Below are 21,137 nucleotides of genomic sequence, written 5' to 3'. Positions count from 1 at the left end.
CCCCTGTCATTACCTCCCGTGGCCACCAGTCCACTCGCACCGTAGGTTGACTCTACTGCCATTACATTATTAAAACAACAAGAACAACAACAACTTTGAAGTGCTATGTGGAGACAGAGCCGTCCAAATGGGGGTAATGCGGGGCCCCGGGGCAAATCAGCCTACTGTGGGTCTCCCAAGAGCCTTCAAACTAAACCAGAGAAGTATTACATCTGACGCCGTGACGTCGAAGCGGTTTGCCCCCCCCACCCAGCCGCCCAAAGCGCGGGGCCCGGGGCGGACGACCCAATTGTCCGTGTTACCCTAGGGACGGCTCTGTGACATGCAATCACATTTACGCTCTTCCACTCGGGTACGCGAATGATTATTATTATTATTGTTGTGTTTAGTTGAAGCAGTTTGTTTCATTTCATATTGCTTTTCATTCGCGTGTGTTTTCTTTGCGACCGCCAAACACCCCGTTTGTTAGTTGTGCAATATTCCTGAAGGACGCTGCTGCACGAAATGTCGATGTGTTTTTTTTATTTTGTTGTTGCTGAGCTGCTGTTGTTGTTGTTGCTCACGCAGTACCACGGACCAGACGTCTCAAATAGCCGGGTAACTGGCGAAACGGGACCGTCATCATCATCATCCGTGTAACACATGAAAATAAACTGAAACTCACGAGTGGCAACTTTGCTTTAAATCGAGAGACACGTGGCAGGCACGTGCGTCACAATATAACAAATACCAATAAGGCTGCGTGGCCTTAGAATTAAAATATATATATAAATTAGTTAACTCTTGGCTTAAAGCTTTCGTGACTGCAGGAATTCATATTCTTTGGGTCTTTAGGTAAAGTCACGTAGATAGGTTCTCCTGATGACGATCGCTTGTGTTGTGATCGAAACGTCGTAGTTTTTTTTGTTATTTTCTTTGAAACTACAGTGAGCGAAAAAAGTATTTGATCCCCTGCTGATTTTGTACGTTTGCCCACTGACAAAGAAATGATCAGTCTATAATTTTAATGGAAGGTTTATTTGAACAGTAAGAGACAGAATAACAAGGAAAAAAATCCAGAAAAACGCATGTCAAAAATGTTAGAAATTGATTTTCATTTTAATGAGGGAAATAAGTATTTGACCCCCTCTCAATCAGATAGATTTCTGGCTCCCAGGTGTCTTTTATACAGGTAAACAAGCTGAGATTAGGAGCACTCCCTTTAAGAGTGTGCTCCTAATCTCAGCTCGTTACCTGTATAAAAGACACCTGTCCACAGAAGCAATCAATCAATCAGATTCCAAACTCTTCACCATGGCCAAGAACAAAGAGCTCTCCAAGGATGTCAGGGACAAGATTGTAGACCTACACAAGGCTGGAATGGGCTACAAGACTATTGCCAAGCAGCTTGGTGAGAAGGTGACAACAGTTGGTGCGATTATTCGCAAATGGAAGAAACACAAAAGAACTGTCAATCTCCCTCGGCCTGGGGCTCCATGCAAGATCTCACCTCGTGGAGTTGCAATGATCATGAGAACGGTGAGGAATCAGCCCAGAACTACACGGGAGGATCTTGTCAATTATCTCAAGGCAGCTGGGACCATAGTCACCAAGAAAACAATTGGTAACACACTATGCCGTGAAGGACTGAAATCCTGCAGCGCCCGCAAGGTCCCCCTGTTCAAGAAAGCACATATACATGCCCGCCTGAAGTTTGCCAATGAACATCTGAATGATTCAGAGGAAAACTGGGTGAAAGTGTTGTGGTCAGATGAGACCAAAATGGAGCTCTTTGGCATCAACTCAACTCGCCGTGTTTGGAGGAGGAATGCTGCCTATGACCCCAAGAACACCATCCCCACCGTCAATCATGGAGGTGGAGACATTATTCTTTGAGGGTGTTTTTCTGCTAAGGGGACAGTACAACGTCACCGCATCAAAGGGACGATGGACGGGGCCATGTACCGTCAAATCTTGGGTGAGAACCTCCTTCTCTCAGCCAGGGCATTGAAAATGGGTCGTGGATGGGTATTTCAGCATGACAATGACCCAAAACACACGGCCAAGGCAACAAAGCAGTGGCTCAAGAAGAAGCACATTAAGGTCCTGGAGTGGCCTAGCCAGTCTCCAGACCTTAATCCCATAGAAAATCTGTGGAGGGAGCTGAAGGTTCGAGTTGCCAAACGTCAGCCTCGAAACTTTAATGACTTGGAGAAGATCTGCAAAGAGGAGTGGGACAAAATCCCTCCTGAGATGTGTGCAAACCTGGTGGCCAACTACAAGAAACGTCTGACCTCTGTGATTGTCAACAAGGGTTTTGCCACCAAGTACTAAGTCATGTTTTGCAGAGGGGTCAAATACTTATTTCACTCATTAAAATGCAAATCAATTCATAACATTTTTGACATGCGTTTTTCTGGATTTTTGTTGTTGTTATTCTGTCTCTCACTGTTCAAATAAACCTACCATTAAAATTATAGACTGATCATTTATTTGTCAATGGGCAAACGTACAAAATCAGCAGGGGATCAAATTATTTTTTCCCTCACTGTATCTATGTGACTTTACCGAAAGACCCAACGAATATTTAAATTAGTTGATATTTTATTTCAAGCTCACGCAGTGTTGTTTTAACTATTTACTGATTTACGTGTTTACCGATTCATCCAGCAGAGTCACACGAGAGTCACGTGACTCTTTGTCAGGAGGCTGCTGCCGCTTCATTGCGGTTTTTGTTTTGAAATGTTACAATGTTTTTATGTTAATGATGAGTTGTGTTGATGATTATTATGAGACACGTGGGAGGAAATCGGAGCGCCCGTAGAAAACCCACGCCTTGCGCGAGAGGGACAGCGCTCTATCCCCGTACAGACAGATGGCGATTAGTCCACTTGGTGTACCGCCTTCTCGTGGCGAGCCAGGAGGGGGTCACGGGACCCCCTCCTCGACGCCCACGGGAAAGGGAGTTCCACGACAGTGTCTGTGTGTGTGTGTGTGTGCGGTGATCCACCAACCCCTCGCTGCTGCTCCCACACCACAGTGCTGGATTCCAGGTAGAGGCCACGTGCGGTGGCAGCGTGGGCGTCGGTGACAAGCGAGTTGAGTCCTGTTGGGCTGTGCTTGTGCACCAGCACCGCCAACGCAGCGCCAGCAGCAGCAGCAGCAGCGGCGTCACGACACGTTCGGATTAAACGAGCGCAATGCGGTTGGGAGGAAACACAGCGATAGCCCGCGGCCACGTCTCCTTCATAATTCACAGGCGCATCAAAGTGCACGTGGTGAACAGCCGCGTGTCCTTCCCCCTCCACCCCTCACCCCCCCTCCCCCTACACCCCTCACCCCCCCTCCACCCCTCACCCCACTCCACCCCTCATCCCCCCTCCCCCTCCAACCCTCACCCCCTCCAACCCTCACCCCCCCTCCCCCTACACCCCTCACCCCCCCTCCACCCCTCACCCCACTCCACCCCTCATCCCCCCTCCCCCTCCACCCCTCACCCCCCCTCCACCCCTCACCCCCCCCCTCTACCCCTCACGCCCCCCCTTTACCCCTCACCCCCCTCCACCCCCCACCCCACTCCCCGTGCACTCAGTTACCCGGCTACCGGCCGCTCTGCACCGGCCCAATCGCAACCACCACCACCGCCCCCACCGTCATCCCTCATCGAGGCCGCTCCGTCTCGCTCTCCCCGCCTTTGGCTCCTGCGGGGGTGCCCGTCGCGCACTGTGAAAGGCACAGACGCCGGGGCGTGCCTCAAGGGGTGCTCGCTGACATCAAGGCCCAACGTTTCGGCTGCAGCTCACCTGCTGCGGAAAGCGCCGAAGGTCAAGTTGAAGAGGCCATCGCGCCCATCGCTTCCTCACGCCTGCCAGGCCCTGCCAGGGGTTGTATGCATGTACGTATGTTGAATTTATTTTGCACCGAGACGATTTAGAAGTGCGTAGCTCCAGTCGCTTCCTGATATCGGAAGGAAGAGCGTTCCAGACGGCCGTAAGCGCCGCGCAACGCCGAGAACGCAGTCTTTGTTTCGATGGCCGAGCCAAAAGCCGCTGCCGCCGCCGCCGCTGCTGCTGCTGCTACGAGGATGAGCTGAGTTGGCGTGGTGATGGTCTATGATGATGCTCACGACGAAGGAAGATGACGGCTGATGATGATTATGATAATAATCGTGATGGTGAGCGCGACACTCTGGTGAGACTGAAGCCGCGCCGCTGCCACCAAATCCTTAACCCAGATGCGACCCCTTAGCGCCAATTTGGTATTAATAGGTGCTCGCTTAGCAGCCCCTTGACCTGACAATTTAACCGTGTCCCCTGAGCATGCGAGCGTTTTCACGTGTGAGTGCTTGTGCGTGCGTTCGGTGTGTTCGACCGTGTGTGTGTGCGTGCGTGCGTGTGTGTGTGCGTGTGTGTGTGCGTGCGTGTGTGTGCGTGCGCGTGTGGCTGTGTGGAAGCGGTAGCTTCGAGGCGAGCGCTGCGCTACGAACGCGGTGAACCGAGTTCGATGCCCGCTCACCGCCAATATCGGTGACGATTATCTGGGCCTCGACTAGGTCGACTCAGCCTCGAGTACCTGGTGCGATGTGTACACATCTCCACGAGGAAGACAAAGGCGGCCGGGCGTGGTGTTGGCCACCCACCCCCTCGTGGGCCGTGCCGGCCTTCATAGGTGCTCGCTAACAGCACTTGCCCCAACAGTCTGTTGAAGGCTATACGGGGGACATTCGTCTTTGTCTCCCAACATGTGTGTGTGTGTTCGAGACACAGGCAGCCGCGAGATATTGGAAGTCCGCCCGTCATTTCACAAATTTCCTAACGTGAAATACATTATAGATCAGAACAGCTAATTTAAAGTACATTTAAGACTTCAAACCTGGACACGCATCAAGCGCATGGGAGCCGAGCCCCATGGTGTCGAGTTTGATGTATGGGCCAAGCAGTGTCGGCGTGGGAACGTAATGCCATCACCACCATTATCACCATCACCACCATCATCATCACCATCAGTACCACCGCAATGATGCTGATGACCGTTATTCGTAACACGGCATGTCGGGAGCCAGCACTGTTAGCGAACACCTATTAAGGCCGGCAAGGTGCACGACCAGCACCACTCCCGTCCGTCTTTGTCTCCCCATTGTCACAATGTTTACACGCCGCACGGGGGTACTCGCTTTTAGGCCCAGTCGACCTAGGGGGAGGCCCTGGAAACGGCCGGGTTCGTGGCGCAGAGCTCTGCCCGCTGTGCCCACGCTGTGCCCAAGGCGCGTGCAAGGCTTCGCGGTGTATTGACGAGCATGCGAGCACGCACTGACAAGCGGAGCCCTTTCGCAAGGGAGACATTGATATAGGCGCGTGTAAAACACATTCACTCACACGACGCATTACGCATACGGGACGATGATCCTCCGTTGCCCCCGTTGGGGCAAGCGCTGTTCGAGAAGCGCCAAGCGCGACCGCCTTTGCTTCATGTTTGGACAACGCCGCGCCAGGTACTCGTTTGAGGCCGAGTGGACCTAGGAGAAGATATGGGGACGAGTTCAGATATCGCGCATTAGTTCGCCGTGGTCGGAAATCGAACCCGGGTCGGTCGTTCGGTTCGTAACGCAGTGCGCTCACCGCTCCGCCACGGGCTCACAAACACACACATCGTGAATCCACGACCGGATGATAGGCTCGCACAAAGTCCTTGCAATGTCCTTCCCCCGCACCTCCGATTAGCACGGTCGGCTACGTACGGTGCGAAAAAAGGTCATAATACAGGTTTTTTTTGGGGTTAGGTCGCGTAAATATATAAATGTGTCGTTAAACCCGTCACCACCCGACACAGCCAACTAGTAAGGTTTGTCACGTGACCAGAACGTGGCCAATTCGTCACTAGCACAGCACTACACCGGCGTGTTGGAGAGCCAAGCCACAACATTTACAATCCGATCACGACGTTTCCGCCAGTAATTACAAACCAGCTTCATCAGGCGACAGCCAGATTTGCGGAGAAGTCCACCCACTTCGTTCCTGAAACAGAGGCGTAGACGTGGCGACGTGACTCGTGCGCTCCTCTTGGACTTGCGATCGGGGCGCGATCTTTCCCTGGCCTTCGGCTGCCGCTCCGCCGTTCGTCTCTACCCAGGGGAGAGAGAGTGGCCCTCCCACGCCCTTCTAGGGATCCCGTGCCCTGCCCCAGTCCCACTGCGTTCTCCTTAACGGTCAATATGATGTCTCTGTGACCTACGCCGTGCTTTCTCGTCCACGTGTTCGCTCCTGCCTACCACCCCCACCACCATCGTCATGTCTCTCAGTACAACGGAGATCGCTTGCCGTTGTTTACCGCTGCGTTCTCTCGTTCGCTCTCTCTCTCTCTCTCGCCGTGCGCGCCTCTGTTCCCTCTCGCGCTTTCTTCTTCAACGGTAAAATTGATTAGCGCGCAATTAACGTTGATCCGTGACCACTAAGGTCACCTCACAATCGAATAATTCGCGGCGCGTGAACACGAACTGGCGACGAGGAGGAGGAGGAGGGAGGAGGATGGGGACACTGTGTGCGTTCTGAGCAGTGAGACTCAGAAAAACAAAAGTCTGTCACAGACATCCCCTTTGACTTATCCCGCTTACGACATCCCGGCGTGGCATTTTAAATAACGAACGGCGGCAAGCGCTTTAAATTACGTGAGCCTCCGCAGGGCCGTCCGTAGTGGGCTTGCGGGGCCCCTGGGGCAAATAGCACGATGTTCGCCCCCCCCCCCCCGCATTAAAACTAAAACGGAAGTATTACATCTGACGCCGTCACCTCGAAGCGCGGGGCTCCCCAAAGCGCGGGGCCTGGGGCGTTCGCCCCGATTCGCTGTGCACTCTGACCCTCCTACCCCCCCCCCCCCCCGATATCGCCTCTATCCAGCCAAATAGTCGACCGGCTGTTCTCGTATGGCGGTGCGGCTAATGTGGGTATCTACCCACCTAAATCCAAGGGGTCCTGATCAGCGTGGAGGAGTAGGCCAAACACCCTCTCGAGGGGAGGGCTCTGCAGAGCAACCTCGAGTGGAGGCCATGCCGAACAGCAGTGGCGTGAGCCAGCAATTGCGACGCTGCGCCTTTACCCGCCTTTGTATTGCTCACGGCCCTTTCACTTTGTTCTTATTCCTTTCCTGCCAATGTCGCCAAATCGCCTCGGCGGCACGCGCCCCCGATTCTCGTCAGATCCTCGAAGCTAAGCAGCGACTGCGCCTGGTCAGCGTTTTGATGAGCGACCGCTATGCACAACACACACACACACACGGACTCACACACACACACTGCCTCGTTGCTTATTAAGGACCCACCGTCTCATATTATCACTCACGTGCATAGTGGCTCTTGAAATATTGAAGGTATTTTTTTGTTTGTTATATATGTAATGTATATACATATAGCACATTCGACACAAATGGATCTTATTGTTATTTTGGTTGCCGATCCTTGGGTTAGCCTAACGATAATAATAATAATGTTGATTGTTTGTTAAAATAAATACCCCCCCTCCTTCCTCCTCCCTGTACCATCCTAATTCCGAGCACGTTCGACGCGCTGCTGATGTGACTACAAAGCGAAGTCATTAAAAACAGAGAGGCAGTGTTTACACTCAGCTCAGATACAAAACAGCCTCCTTCTCTCCTCCCCCCGCTCCTCCGTTGCTCCGACTCTTACGAGCCAGGTATTATACGATCAGGTCTGTTGCCCCTTGTAAAGTACTCTGCGCACTATTTTATTTTTGTACTATCTTTTTTTAAGAAGATAAGGCCCACAGAGCTATGCAGCTCTTTTGCAGGAGCGACCCTGGCCACGAATGACAGCTCAAAGAAACGGTTCATCACGTGGACATGGAGAGCAGCCAAATACTCGTTTCTAAATGTGGAGGGAGAAATCGGAGGACCCGGAGGAATATCCACGCGACCACGGGGGGAGAGAGAGAGAGAGACACGCAAACTCCAAATATACAGCAGCAGGCGTCAGGGTCGGGATCGAACACACGACCTCCTGCATACCAGGCGATGTAGTTAACATCTCCTCGCCACCGTGATGATGATGAGAGAGAGACACGTAAACCCCAAATATACAGCAGGCGTCAGGGTCGGGATCGAACACACGACATCCTGCGTACCAGGCGAGGTAGTTAACATCTCCTAGCCAGCGTGATGATGGTGAGAGAGAAAAACGCAAACTCCAAATATACAGCAGGCGTCAGGGTCGGGATCGAACACACGACCTCCTGCATACCAGGCGATGTAGTTAACATCTCCTCGCCATCGTGATGATGATGAGAGAGAGACACGCAAACCCCAAATATACAGCAGGCATCAGGATCGGGATCGGACCCACGACCTCCTGTATACCAGGCGAGGTAGTTAACATCTCCTAGCCTCTGCGATGATGAGAGTGGGAGAGACACGCAAACTCCAAATATACATCAGGCGTCAGGGCATGTGCGTTTGGTATGTATGAGAGAGTATGCATGCCACTGGGAAGACAAACGCGGCCGGGCGTGGTGCTGACCACCCACACCCATTGTGTACCGTCCCGGCCTTCATAGGTGCTGCTCGCTTACAGCACTTACCCCCAACAGCATGTACAGGCTACACGGGGGATCTTTGTATGATGAATATGTAAGTGTGTGTGTGTCTCTTTCACCTCCTTTAGGTCGACTCAGCCTGAAACGAGTACCCGGTGCGGTGTGTAAATATCGCCACTGGGTGCTGCTCGCTAACAGCACTTGCCCCGAACAGTCCGTTAAAGGCTACACGGGGGATCTTTGTCTCTGTCTCGTCTCTATCACCAGGCAGCCAAAACCCTAACGCGTCTCATCTCCTCCTGACCCCCCTCCTCCGCGCTTCATTCACGCAGGTGGCGCGGTTAATGCGATGCAGCAGTCGCGTATGGATCCATTGGAACGCGATGACAGAGTTTTCAAGGGGCTGTGTCTCGATTTGGTGGGTGGTCGAGTCGGCTCTAATTGCCCTGGGGTGGAGTCAGGTTGGGGGGGGTGGGGTTCATCGGTCCCATTACACTGAGCCAGCGCATAGCAATTAACCAATTAGTGGAGCTCACGTCCGCAGTGCTGTTGAGATTTAGTAAGTGGGAGGGAGCGAGGGTGAAAGTGTGAGATTTGGATGGAGGGAGGGTGAATTGTTGTGTTTGCCGATATGGATTACGGTGGTTGACCGCTAACCGCATGGAAATTCTGGAGAGAAAAAAAACGGTTACCAATTTGCCGCACGTATTTGCATTTTACTGAGAATTGAAAGGAGATTCCAGAGTGGTGGTGGAATGGAACTGCGCGCTGGACTTGCCATTCAGAGGTCCCAGGTTCGATTCCATCTCCATGCGCGGCAGTTAGTAACAATGGTTGGCTACGTACGGTGCGAAGGAAGTCCAATTTATGTACAATGGAGAAAATGTTTAAATCTCCCCAACTCTGTTAACACACCTACCCGTGTGTGTTTGGATTGGTGTGTGTGTGTCATAAGCGCACAAACACGCACAACGATCATCATCGGCTGCGTAACGCTTTGTGAATGCTACCTGGCCTTTTGCGCCATACGAACCTCCGGGTCTTCCCAGCAACAGTTTATGTCCTCCCTTCGCTATCTTTGCGAAACGTCGACTCCTCTGATGGAACATGTGCGCCGGTTTGAAAAGATTCAGGCTCGCCTATCTACGATCCATCCTTTTATTTTTTACCAGACTGGATTGTGTGAGGAGCTCGCCTGATCCTTGAAACATCTGGACACAGTCTCATCGATGAGCTCCTCCGGCAGGCGAGGCTGCGTTGGTTGGGTCATGTAGCCCGCAACGCACAGCCACCGCATGCCTAAGCAGCTTCTGTTTGGCCGGATTTAAGATGGATAAACGGGCGCGTATACTAACCCCACCTTCACTAATCCGCATTGTTTATCGAGTTGAAGTATGGTCAAATAACTTCACCCTCCATGAACCCGCACGACGCACAGTGGGACCCTCATCCAGCAGTGGATTCACAACAACGTACGCGTACGTTACCCACAATGCACCGACTCACGAAGCAAATCAGTTTTTACCAACAACAAAAAAACACCACGTGGCCATCAAACCCGGAGGAGCAAGCCCGGAGGGGGGACTTAACCAAACCGGGAATTACGCGAACGGGCATCACCAACATTGGAACTCATCAGCGAGCTCTGTGGTTGGGTTAGCCGTACCGTGGACAGGGGCCAATTGCTTAGGCGTCATATGCCTCCGGTTGGCTACGTACGGTGCGAAGGAAGTTCACCATGCATACATACCACCCCACCCCACTCACACATTTCAACCCCCCACCCCGACTCCCCACCCCCACCCTGGGGGTCCAGGCCGCCTTAATTAATTGACTCTTAAATGCATTGAGCCCTCGCTCGAGGGACCACAGGCGTCTATTAATCTTATTACGATGACATCCATCGCGTGAACAGACTGCGAGCGCGTCGTAGACTACCCTGACCCCCCCCCCATCCACACCCCCCTACCCCCTAACCCCACTACCTCCTATCCCCCTCTCATCCGTACATCCTCCTACCCCCTAACCCCCACATCCGTACACCCCCTCTACCCATTAACCCCACCCACCCTACCCTATCATCTTCCCACCATCCACACCCTTCTGCCCCCTAACCCCACATCACCCCCGATCTGCCACGAATCGGATGTGACTCCTCCAATTCGCGGCGATGGTGTCCCAAGAGTGCACGTTTTTATATATATAGGAAGCTATATATATAGGAATCTATATATATATGAAACTATCTATATAGGAAACTACCTATATTTATGGACCCAAGGATTGGTTCAGAAATTAATCTCAAGCGATGTTAGTCGGATTCAAATTAAGGAACTCATCCCGCCGCTGTTTCGATAATAGCGCAGTGCGCTAACTGCTGCGCCACCGCTCCCGCAAAGCAATTGATTTACTGGCCGTTAAAAAAAATTCACTGCGGCAGTCATCAACTCTGCTGCTGCTGCTGCGGCCGCTGCTTTGTAATTGAAAAAAAAAAGAAAATGCAATACGCCAACATTTAGGGATAACAGCCCCCTTCCGTATGAGATTATGGCTCGTGTAATTAGAGGCCACATCTTCGCAAGCGGTGACCAGAAACAGCAATGAAATTCGTAAAATTCATCTCGTGCAAGTAATAGGTTCACAATTCGCACAGAATCTGCTGATTTTCTCTCTCTATTTCTCACGTTTCCTCTCTCTCCTCTCTCTCTCTCTCTCTGCCCGTTACAGAAAAAAATTGCGATTAGGATAAACGCCCCATTATCATCAATAAGGAGATGTTACGCAATTGTCTGTAAAAGTCTCTAAAGCCACCGTAATCTCGACGTTGTGACAGGCTGACACGTCTTTAGTGGGCAAAGCATCACCCCCCCATCCCCCACTCCCCCCCGTGTTAGACAACGGTCAGTGGAAGTGGATATTACAGAGCTGTCTCTGCAGTATCTTCAATTGCCCTTTCTTTTTTTAATTTGAAATCCACACATTATAGACAGTGCTACGTTTTATAACACTTTCCTGGCATACGAAAAAAAACCACGTTCTTCGCATGGCAGTCAAAACGAACCCCCTAATTTAATGCGAATGTGTTTTTTTGTTTGTTTTTGGTACGTCTGTGTGTGTGTGTGTGCGCGCTGTTATCCGTGACCAGGGCGAGAGCATCAACTCGTCGCCCCCGCCTCGAAAAAACGGCTTCAATCACAATAGTCGCGGCCGAAACCCGGATTCGAACGTCGGTCCTCGACAAAGCCGGCTTCAGTGCTCTGAACCGCTGAGCCACCAGGCCGCTTCCGTCATCTCGCACGATCTCTGCGTTGTCACAATCCGCTTGGGCAGCTGCCCGCGAGCCGATTTCATCGCTCCATCTCCGCGGGGGATGTCCCCTCGGCTGCTTTACCTCGCTGGGGCTGCCGCTGCACCGTTGTAGTTGTCGCCTGCCGCCTGTGTAACAAAGATGACCTAAGGCTTGATGATGATGATGATGAAATTGAGGAAAAGGGGATACATGCCCCCACCCCCCGTCACAAATACAAAGATCCACCGTATAGCCTTAACGGACTGTTGGGGCAAGCGCTGTAAGCGATCACCTATGAAGGTTGGCACGGCACACGAGGGGGTAGGTGGCCAGCACCACGCCCGACCGCCTTTGTCTCCCCAGTGGCGATGTTTACTACACACCACCGCACCAGGTACTCATTTGAGGCCGAGTCGACCTAGTTCAGATAATCGTCACTGGTGTTGGCCGTGCGCGGGAATCATGTGCGGTAATCGAACTCAGGTCACCGAGTTCGTAGCGCAGTGCGCTAACCGCCGCGCCACCGCTCCCCACTACACACACGTGCACGCACACACACACCATTCCATAGACACCCCCCCCCCCCGCAATCAAAATCTCCAACACCGCGTTCACATGCCCCCCCCTTCCCCCCTCCATACATCTCACGCGCGTGAGACCCGGGAGCGTTGTCGTCTAACGCACGGAGTCACCGACTCATCGATTCCAATTCCTCTGCGTTCTTATGAGGAGGAGACGCGCCACGGACCGCTCTGACACAATCTCTGACACAATCGAGCTGGCGTGGCCTTTGGGTTACGGAGGAAGAGGTGGGGAGGGTGGGGGGAAGTCTAGGTGGGTGGAGGGAGGGAGGGAAGGGGGGGGATGGGAGGCAGTGGGGAGGGGGGGTAGAGCCAACGCCGATATTCAACGGGGGAATTGAAGTATCTTGGCTAAGCAATAATGTCAACCCGTTCTGACAGCAGCGCCGCAAGCCAGAGGGATCCGTGCGACCCGGTGAGGGGTTGCCAACTTATCACATTCTCGGTCCGTCTCGAGCGCTATTACGGCACAACAACCGGCGACATTTATAGGCGCTCATACTGCACAGCGCCAGTGCGCTGGAACGCGAGCGCGTGGGTGTTGAATCCCGTTATTAAGGAAGGCACTGGAGCTATGCACTTTTAAATCTAGATTGATAAGTAATTTATTCAGAACTGCTCATTGTTGTTGTTGTTGTTTTAGTTTGTTGCCCTTCCCCCGCACCTCCGATTTAGCGCGGTTGGCTGCGTGCCGTGCGATAGACGTTCTGCTAAAGATGTATTCGTAATTAAAGCATTTACATTTTACCAGGTAAGGCCCACTGAGCCATGTAGCTCTTCGTCAGAAGCGACCTGGCCACAATTGATAAGCTCAACTCAGTGGCTTACCACTGAGTTGAGCTTGTACAGCAGGCAAATACTTTAAATACGTGATGTTGATGTTAAATGTGGAGGGAGAAACCGACAATCCACGTGACCACGGAGAGAGAGAGAGAGGGAGACACGCAAACTCCAAATATACTACAGCAGTAGTCGTCAGTGTCAGGATCAAAGCCACGACCTCCTGCATACCAGGCGATGGTGTTAACATCTCGCAACTGTGGGTATATATCCAGGGTGCTTCAAAGAAATGTGAACACTTCAGATAATTTGCAACAAACCCACAAGAAACGTGTCACCGGGGCGCTGGAGATCACCTGGAGAAGATTCCAAGCCACGTGTTGACAACGATGGCGAACAAGTGGAGACTCTTTGACTTTTTGAAGCTATTAGCATTACATTTGTTATCACGTTACGGTGCATTAACCGTTCTTTATCCATTAAAAACGAGAGTTACAATGTGAGTGTTAACATTTTTTGAAGCACCCTGTATATTCACATATATATCGAGGCTGGGTTATTTAAATGGCTCGTACAATTTGCTTCCCTGGGGAGTTGGCGCCTTCCTTTTTCACCAACCGGGTGCTGGCGGCTAACTGTGTCGGGTGGTGGAGGGTTACGACACATTTATAAATAACGCGATCTAACCCAAACAAACCTTTATTATGACTAATATTCGTCGCGAAAGCCTACGTGTTAAACTAACCACCACGTGCCTGCTGCGATCCAGCGCTGTGGAGGCAGCAGCTAGGGTTGGTGGATGACCACGCGAATGTTGTGAAACTCCCCGTTGGTGTCGAGGAGGAGACGCCGTACCCTGGCTCGCCAAGAGAAAGCAGTACAGCAAGTTGACTAATCGCCACTCGTTTGCATCTGTACGGGGATAGGTCGACTCAAATGAGTACCTGGTGCGGTGTGTAAACATCGCCACTGGGGAGACAAAGGCGCTCGGGCGTGGTGATGGCCACCCACCCCCTCGTGTACCGTTCGGGCCTTCATAGGTGCTCGCTAACAGCACTTGCCCCTACAGTCTGTTACAGGATACACGGGGGATCTTTGTCTTTGTATGCACGTGCCCACGTGGGCGGTAGCGCAGCGGTTCGCGCGCTGCCCTACGAACCCCGGCGACCCGAGTTCGATTCCCGCTCAGTGCAAACGTCGGTGACGATTAAATGACCTGGTCTTGTGGGCCTCCCCTAGATCGACTCAGCCTCGAATGAGTACCTGGGGAGACAACGGCGGTCGGTCGTGGTGCTGGCCACCCTCCCCCCGTCGTGTGTCGTGCGGGCCTTCATTGCCAGATAACAACACTTGCCCCAACAGTCATTCTTCTTCTGTCTTGATTTCCCCCCCCCCACTCCCGTGCCTATATAAAGCCACAACAGCAGATCATTTTCTCACCTGATGACGGACGCTTGTGTTGCGACCGAAACGTCGTGTTTCTTTTATTATTATTTTTATATCTACGTGACTTTACCGAAAGAACCAGAGAGTAAGTCTTCTTCTTGTTGTACGGCTGCTGATGTAGATGCAGAGAAACGACTTACAATTTTCACATTCTCGTGTCGTGAGCAGCGGAGTGTATCATCTTCGTCGTCGTCGTCGCTGCGATGTCTCCTCCTTCGTATGTGTGGATCGGGGCATTGCGTCGCTAAGCGTTGCTACCGTCTGTTCAGGATGACCCACAGTCGCACCAATACTACTCGAGAGTTGTTTTTGTCGTTTCATTTTCCATTTGCCCATCAGGTATCCGCATCTGCTGCGGTGGGTTGTGCTTGACGCGCGATCTCGGGTGGAGCGCGAGCCGCTGAGTCTGATGAGGCTACGCGGGGGTTATTCGCCTCTGTCTGTCTGCGCGCGTGTGTGTGTGTCCGCTCGTGTGTGTGTCCGCGCGTGTGTGTCCGCGCGTGTGTCCGCGTGCGCGTCCGCGTGTGTGTGTATCCGCGCGTGCGTGTGTGTGTATCCGCGCGTGTGTGTATCCGCGCGTGCGTGTGTCCGCGCGTGCGTGTGTGTGCGTCCGCGTGTGTCCGCGCGTGCGTGTGTGTGTATCCGCGTGTGTGTCTGTATATCCGCGCGTGTGTGTGCGTCCGCGCGTGCGTGTGTGTGCATCCGCACGTGTGTCCGCGCGTGCGTGTGTGCGCGTCCGCGTGTGTGTGTCCGCGCGTGCGTGTGTGTGTATCCGCGTGCGTGTGTGTCCGCGCGTGTTTGTGCATCCGCACGTGTGTGTGTATCCGCGTGTGTGTGTGTCCGCGCGTGCGCGTGTGTGCGTCCGCGTGTGTGTATCCGCGCGTGTGTGTGCCCGCGCGTGCGTGTGTGTGCATCCGCGTGTGTGTGTGTGTGTGTCCGCGCGCGTGCAGGCGCCTCGCCCCTATGGACAGGCGCAGAGCCCGGCCATGGCGTGCTCGTGGAAGGTGGTCGTCTTCGTGGTGTGCGCCTCTCTCGGCATCCAGTACACGGCCATCAAAACCATCCGCACCTACGGCTTCTACATGTGCGACGTGTCCGACGCGCCTCCCCACTGCTTCTTCACCTTCGGCAGGATGCCGCGTCTCTCCGGGTGCGCCGCGCAGGCAGCGGCATCGGCGGCCGCGGCAGCCAAAGGGACCGCCGGTGCCGGCGGTGCCGGTGCCACCGCCGGCACCGGAGGAACGGGAGAGGATTCCCGAGCAAGGCCCTCTGAGTTGGCGGCCGCGGCGAATGTGGCGAAGATCGTGGAGACGGCTGCGACGGCGACGGCGGCTCCGAAGCGCAAGCACATCCTCATCTTCGCCACGACGCGCAGCGGCTCCTCGTTCATGGGCCAGCTGTTCAACCAGAACCCGGAGGTGTTCTATCTGTTCGAGCCGCTCTACCACGTGCAGGCTACCTTCGTAGACACGGGGCTGCGCTTCCGCCACGCGGTGGACAGGCGCGCGCTGCTCGGCGCCTACCGCGACCTGCTGCGTAACCTCTTCGACTGCGACCTCTACTTCCTGGAGAACTACATCAGGCCCGCGCCGCGGGACCACGAGACAGCGCGCCTCTTCCGACGGGGAGCGAGCAACGCGCTCTGCAGCCCGCCCGTATGCGGCGACACCCCGACGGCGTCGTCGTCCTCGTCGGCTTCGTCAGCATCATCATCATCATCGGCGGCGGTGTCATCATTACCATCATCATCATTAATGTCATCGTCGTCGTCTTCATCATCATCATCCTTCTTCTCGCCGCCCTCCTCCGCGTCATCTTCATCGTCGTCGTCCTCGGAGCCGGAGGAGCAGCGCTGCCTGCGCGCCTGCGGGCCGCTCAACGTGACGCTGGCGACGCGCGCCTGCCACGCGCGGCCGCACGTGGCCATCAAGACGGTGCGCATCCCCGAGGTGCGCGACCTGCGCCTCATGGCCGACGACCCGCGCCTCGACCTCAAGATCGTCCACCTCGTGCGCGACCCTCGCGCCGTGCTCGCGTCGCGCATGCTCACCTTCACCGAGACCTTCAAGGCGTGGAAGATCTGGAACGCCACGGGCCGCATGCCCTACCGACTCGACGCGGGACAGATCACGGCCACGTGCGACGACTTCGTGCGCTCGGCGCGCACAGGGATGTCGAGGCCGCGTTGGCTGCGCGGCCGCTACCTCCTCGTCCGATACGAGGACCTGGCGCGCGATCCGCTGGGCAAGGCGGCGGACATTTATCGCTTCGCCGGCATCCCCATGGGCAAGGCGGTGACGGGCTGGGTGCTGAGCAACACGCGCGGCGACAACCAGCTGGGCCGCTACAAGTACTCGACGAGTCGCGACTCGGCGGCCGCCGCCGAGGGATGGCGGCTCAGCCTCAGCTATGACATCGCCCGCTACGTGCAGGAGGCGTGCAACGACACCCTGGCGCAGCTGGGGTACAGGGCCGTGGAGTCGGCCGACGAGTTGAGGAACCTGTCCCTAAGCCTGGTGGAGGAGAGGGCGTTCGTGCCCTTCCTGTGAGTGAGCCGGAGAGAGATGAGAGCAGAGAGAGAAAGAGAGAGAGACACACACGGTCCGCGTGTGCTGTATAAGCGGAGGAGTCAGATATTGGTTATGGTGGTGATGATGGTGATGATGATAGTGGTGATGGTGATGATGGTGGTGGTGATGGTAATGGTGGTGGTGGTGATGGTGATGATGGTGGTGGTGATGGTGATGTGGTGGACATGATGATGATGGCGGTAGTCATGATGGTGATGATGGTGGTGGTGATGATGGTGGTGATAATGATAGTTACTCACTTTATCGATGAGGATGATAGTGATGGCGATGATGACGATTGTGGTGATGACGATGGTGGTGATGCTGATAATGATAGTGCTGGCAATGATGATGATAGTGCTGCCGATGACGACGATGGTGATGATGGCGATGCCCCTACTGGCACAGACACAATTCCCGCTTTGCAGGCGAGGTACTGATTCACATTCATGCTGCACAGGGACAGCTGCCACTGGGGGGGGGGGGCTCCGAATGCGAAGAGATGTAAGTTACTTATCGCGTGTTAAACGCCTTTGAGAAGCCACGGCGGTTCCATGAAACAAACAAACAAAGATAATTAATTTACGAAATGTAATTCGCCACTGGCATCGACTGCACAATAGAGATGGGACTGGCAGAAGGACGACGCCGCGCGTCGCTACGCTGGGATGAGCGTTGGATGCTCGCACACGTTGGCGGGTCTGACTCGGTGGTGGAAATTCCACGCTCCAATGCCGAGGGCCAGGCCATCGGCGAGCCACCCACTGTCGACTGTCTACAAACTGGTTACTCACTTTATCGACCCTCGGTGTTTGACGATGGGTTGACTCGACCACCCACTGCGACTGTCTGGTTACTCACTTTATCGACCCTCGGTGGATGATGATGATAGGCTGACTCGACCCACCGTCTGCGACTGTCTACAAACTGGTTACTCACTTTATCGACCGACGGTGGATGATGATGACAATGATGGTAATGATGGGCTGACTCGACTCACCCACCATCATCATCGCACGTGCGATCTCCTGACTGAGTCGCGCTGCGATCACTGCAACGCCCCCCCCCCCCCGCCCAGCTGACTGCGTTGCCAGCCTTCGCGTCGTTCTTGTAAGGCGGACATCGTCGTAATCGTTGGCTACCATCGGCTGCTTGTACCCTTCGTGCGCATGGGCTTTCTCCCGACACTCTGCACTTCTCCTCCCCACGTGCAAAAATGACGGAACAAACAGTCGCCAACGTCGTTAAACACAACAACTAAATTAAAGGAACTTGCCCCTCCCCCCCCCCCAAAAAACGTCTCCGTCGCGGGACCCTCGCGAACGAGAGAGAGAAAGTCTCGAGACTCGGTGGGGAATTTCTCGAGTCGATGAAGAGTTGAATCGAATGAAACACGACGAGCAGCAGCGGCAGCAGCAGGAACAGCAGGAGGTACAGCAGCAGGAGGTGGCAGCAGGTACAGCGGAGTGGCGTAGCTATCGAGTGTGCAGGCGGTGCAATTGCGTCGGAGTCGAGGAAGGGCCCCGGACGCAAGGCGACGAAGAGGGGTGGGGGGCTTGGACATGGGGGGGGGGGGCGGCGTGTGAATATTTGCACCAGGACCAATCGCAACCACGCTACTGACAACAACAACGACAATGATGGTGATGACGGTGATGGTGGTGTAGCGGGTCAGCGCTCAGCTGCCCTACGAAACGCGGCCACCCGAGTTCGATTCCCGCTCACGGCCAACACCGGTGACGATTATTTGAACCGGTCCTGGGCCGCCTCCTCCTCCACCCCGTACGTCGACTCTGGCTCGGCGAGTACCTGGTACGGTGTGTAAACATCGTCACTGGGGAGACAAAGGCGGTCGGGCGTGGTGCTCACCACCCTTCCCCTAGTGTGTCGTGTCCGCCTTCATAGCTGCTGCCACGCGCTAATAGCACTTGCCCCAACAGTCTGTTAAAGCTATATGGGGGATCTTTGTCTTTGGTGGTGATGATGATGATGATGAAACTGTGCATGTGGACGGCGTGTCGAATGTACAGATATCAGGAGAGGGATCAACGCGTGCGCTTTATCACGCGATTACTCCAGACGACCATCAAACATATATACTGGCACGCACACTGACACCCACAGACACACACGTACTGACACACATTCACACACACGCAGATCCAATGACGCACACACATACGCATGCATACATACAAAACACACGCACAGATACACACCAACAAACACACACCATCACCAACTCGACAACCGACATTCGTTACTCAGTGGCGGTGATGTCACGACGGCGCTCGTGCCAGGATAAGTGCACCTTTAGGCCATCACGTGAAGTGTGGAAGGCTCACTGCTGTCAAGGAAGTCACAACACACACACTCAGACCCACACACACACACTCAGCCACACACACACTCAGACCCACACACACACACTCAGCCCCACACACACACTCAGACCCACACACACACACTCAGCCACACACACACACTCAGACCCACACACACACTCAGACCCACACACTCAGACCCACACACACACTCAGCCCCACACACACACTCAGACCCACACACACACTCAGACCCACACACACACACACTCAGACCCACACACACACTCAGACCCACACACTCAGCCCCACACACACACTCAGACCCACACACACACTCAGACCCACACACACACTCAGACCCACACACTCACTCAGACCCACACACACACTCAGACCCACACACTCAGCCCCACACACACAGCCCCACACACACACTCAGCCCCACACACACACTCAGCCCCACACACACACTCAGGCACACACACACACTCAGCCCCGCACACACAGCCCCACACACACACTCAGACCCACACACACAGCCCCACACACACACTCAGCCCCACACACACACTCAGGCACACACACACACTCAGACCCACACACACACACAGCCCCACACACACACTCAGCCCCACACACACAGCCCCACACACACACTCAGCCCCACACACACACTCAGCCCCACACACACACTCAGACCCACACACACACTCAGACCCACACACACACACAGCCCCACACACACACTCAGACCCACACACACACTCAGACCCACACACACACTCAGCCCCACACACACACTCAGACCCACACACACACACAGCCCCACACACACACTCAGACCCACACACACACACAGCCCCACACACACACTCAGACCCACACACACACTCAGCCCCACACACACACTCAGACCCACACACACACTCAGACCCACACACACACTCAGCCCCACACACACACTCAGACCCACACACACACACAGCCCCACACACACACTCAGCCCCACACACACACTCAGACCCACACTCACACTCAGACCCACACACACACTCAGCCCCACACACACACTCAGGCACACACACACTCAGCCCCGCACACACACTCAGACCCACACACACACTCAGACCCACACACACACTCAGACCCACACACACACTCAGACCCACACACACACTCAGCCCCACACACACACTCAGACCCACACACACACTCAGCCAATCAAAGTCGCACCCACCCCTCCCCACACACACACACAAAGCAACCTCAAGTTGTCCCGATTGCAACTCAAGAGGCAGACCAACAAAACAACATCGTCAACAACAACAACAACAACTCTGCGTAGCATGCTGCATCGCACAAACACCGCGGGGATCTGCTGAGAGGGGCCACTCATCGAGGCCTCTGACTCCGGTTGCGATAGAAGCCGAGCCAGTGGGGGGGGGGGGGGGGGTTAGACGGCGGCTCGAATGGCTTCCCCTGATTGCCTTCTATTGGGTTGTGCCATTGGAGAGGTGCACACAGAGAGCGAGAGAGGGGGGCAGGGGGGAGGGGTTTTTTGGGGGGGATATTTATTTATTTATTCCCGCGCTCGCAACAAACTCCGGGCAGTGCACCGCGTGCAC

The 21,137-nt window shown here is 54.4% G+C and overlaps 1 protein-coding gene across 3 annotated transcripts in view; it reads left to right on the top strand.

Annotated features, from left to right (window-relative positions):
• The window catches only part of CHST1 (carbohydrate sulfotransferase 1), a 31,737-nt gene extending 12,513 nt beyond the window's left edge, over positions 1–19,224 (top strand). For all 3 annotated transcript variants that reach the window (XM_032949202.2, XM_032949203.2, XM_076065415.1), the window contains one exon: positions 15,566–19,224. In XM_032949202.2, the coding sequence (XP_032805093.2) occupies positions 15,602–17,164 (1,563 nt within the window). In that variant the 5' untranslated portion in view covers positions 15,566–15,601 and the 3' untranslated portion in view covers positions 17,165–19,224. The remainder of the gene's footprint in view (positions 1–15,565) is intronic.
• Positions 19,225–21,137: the final 1,913 nt, after the last annotated feature.

This window comes from Petromyzon marinus, chromosome 7, assembly GCF_048934315.1.
Source record: "Petromyzon marinus isolate PM22_M1 ecotype Great Lakes invasive population chromosome 7, UKy_Petmar_22M1.pri1.0, whole genome shotgun sequence".
Lineage (NCBI taxonomy): Eukaryota > Metazoa > Chordata > Hyperoartia > Petromyzontiformes > Petromyzontidae > Petromyzon > Petromyzon marinus.
This window is presented reverse-complemented; position numbering and strand designations above follow the sequence as displayed.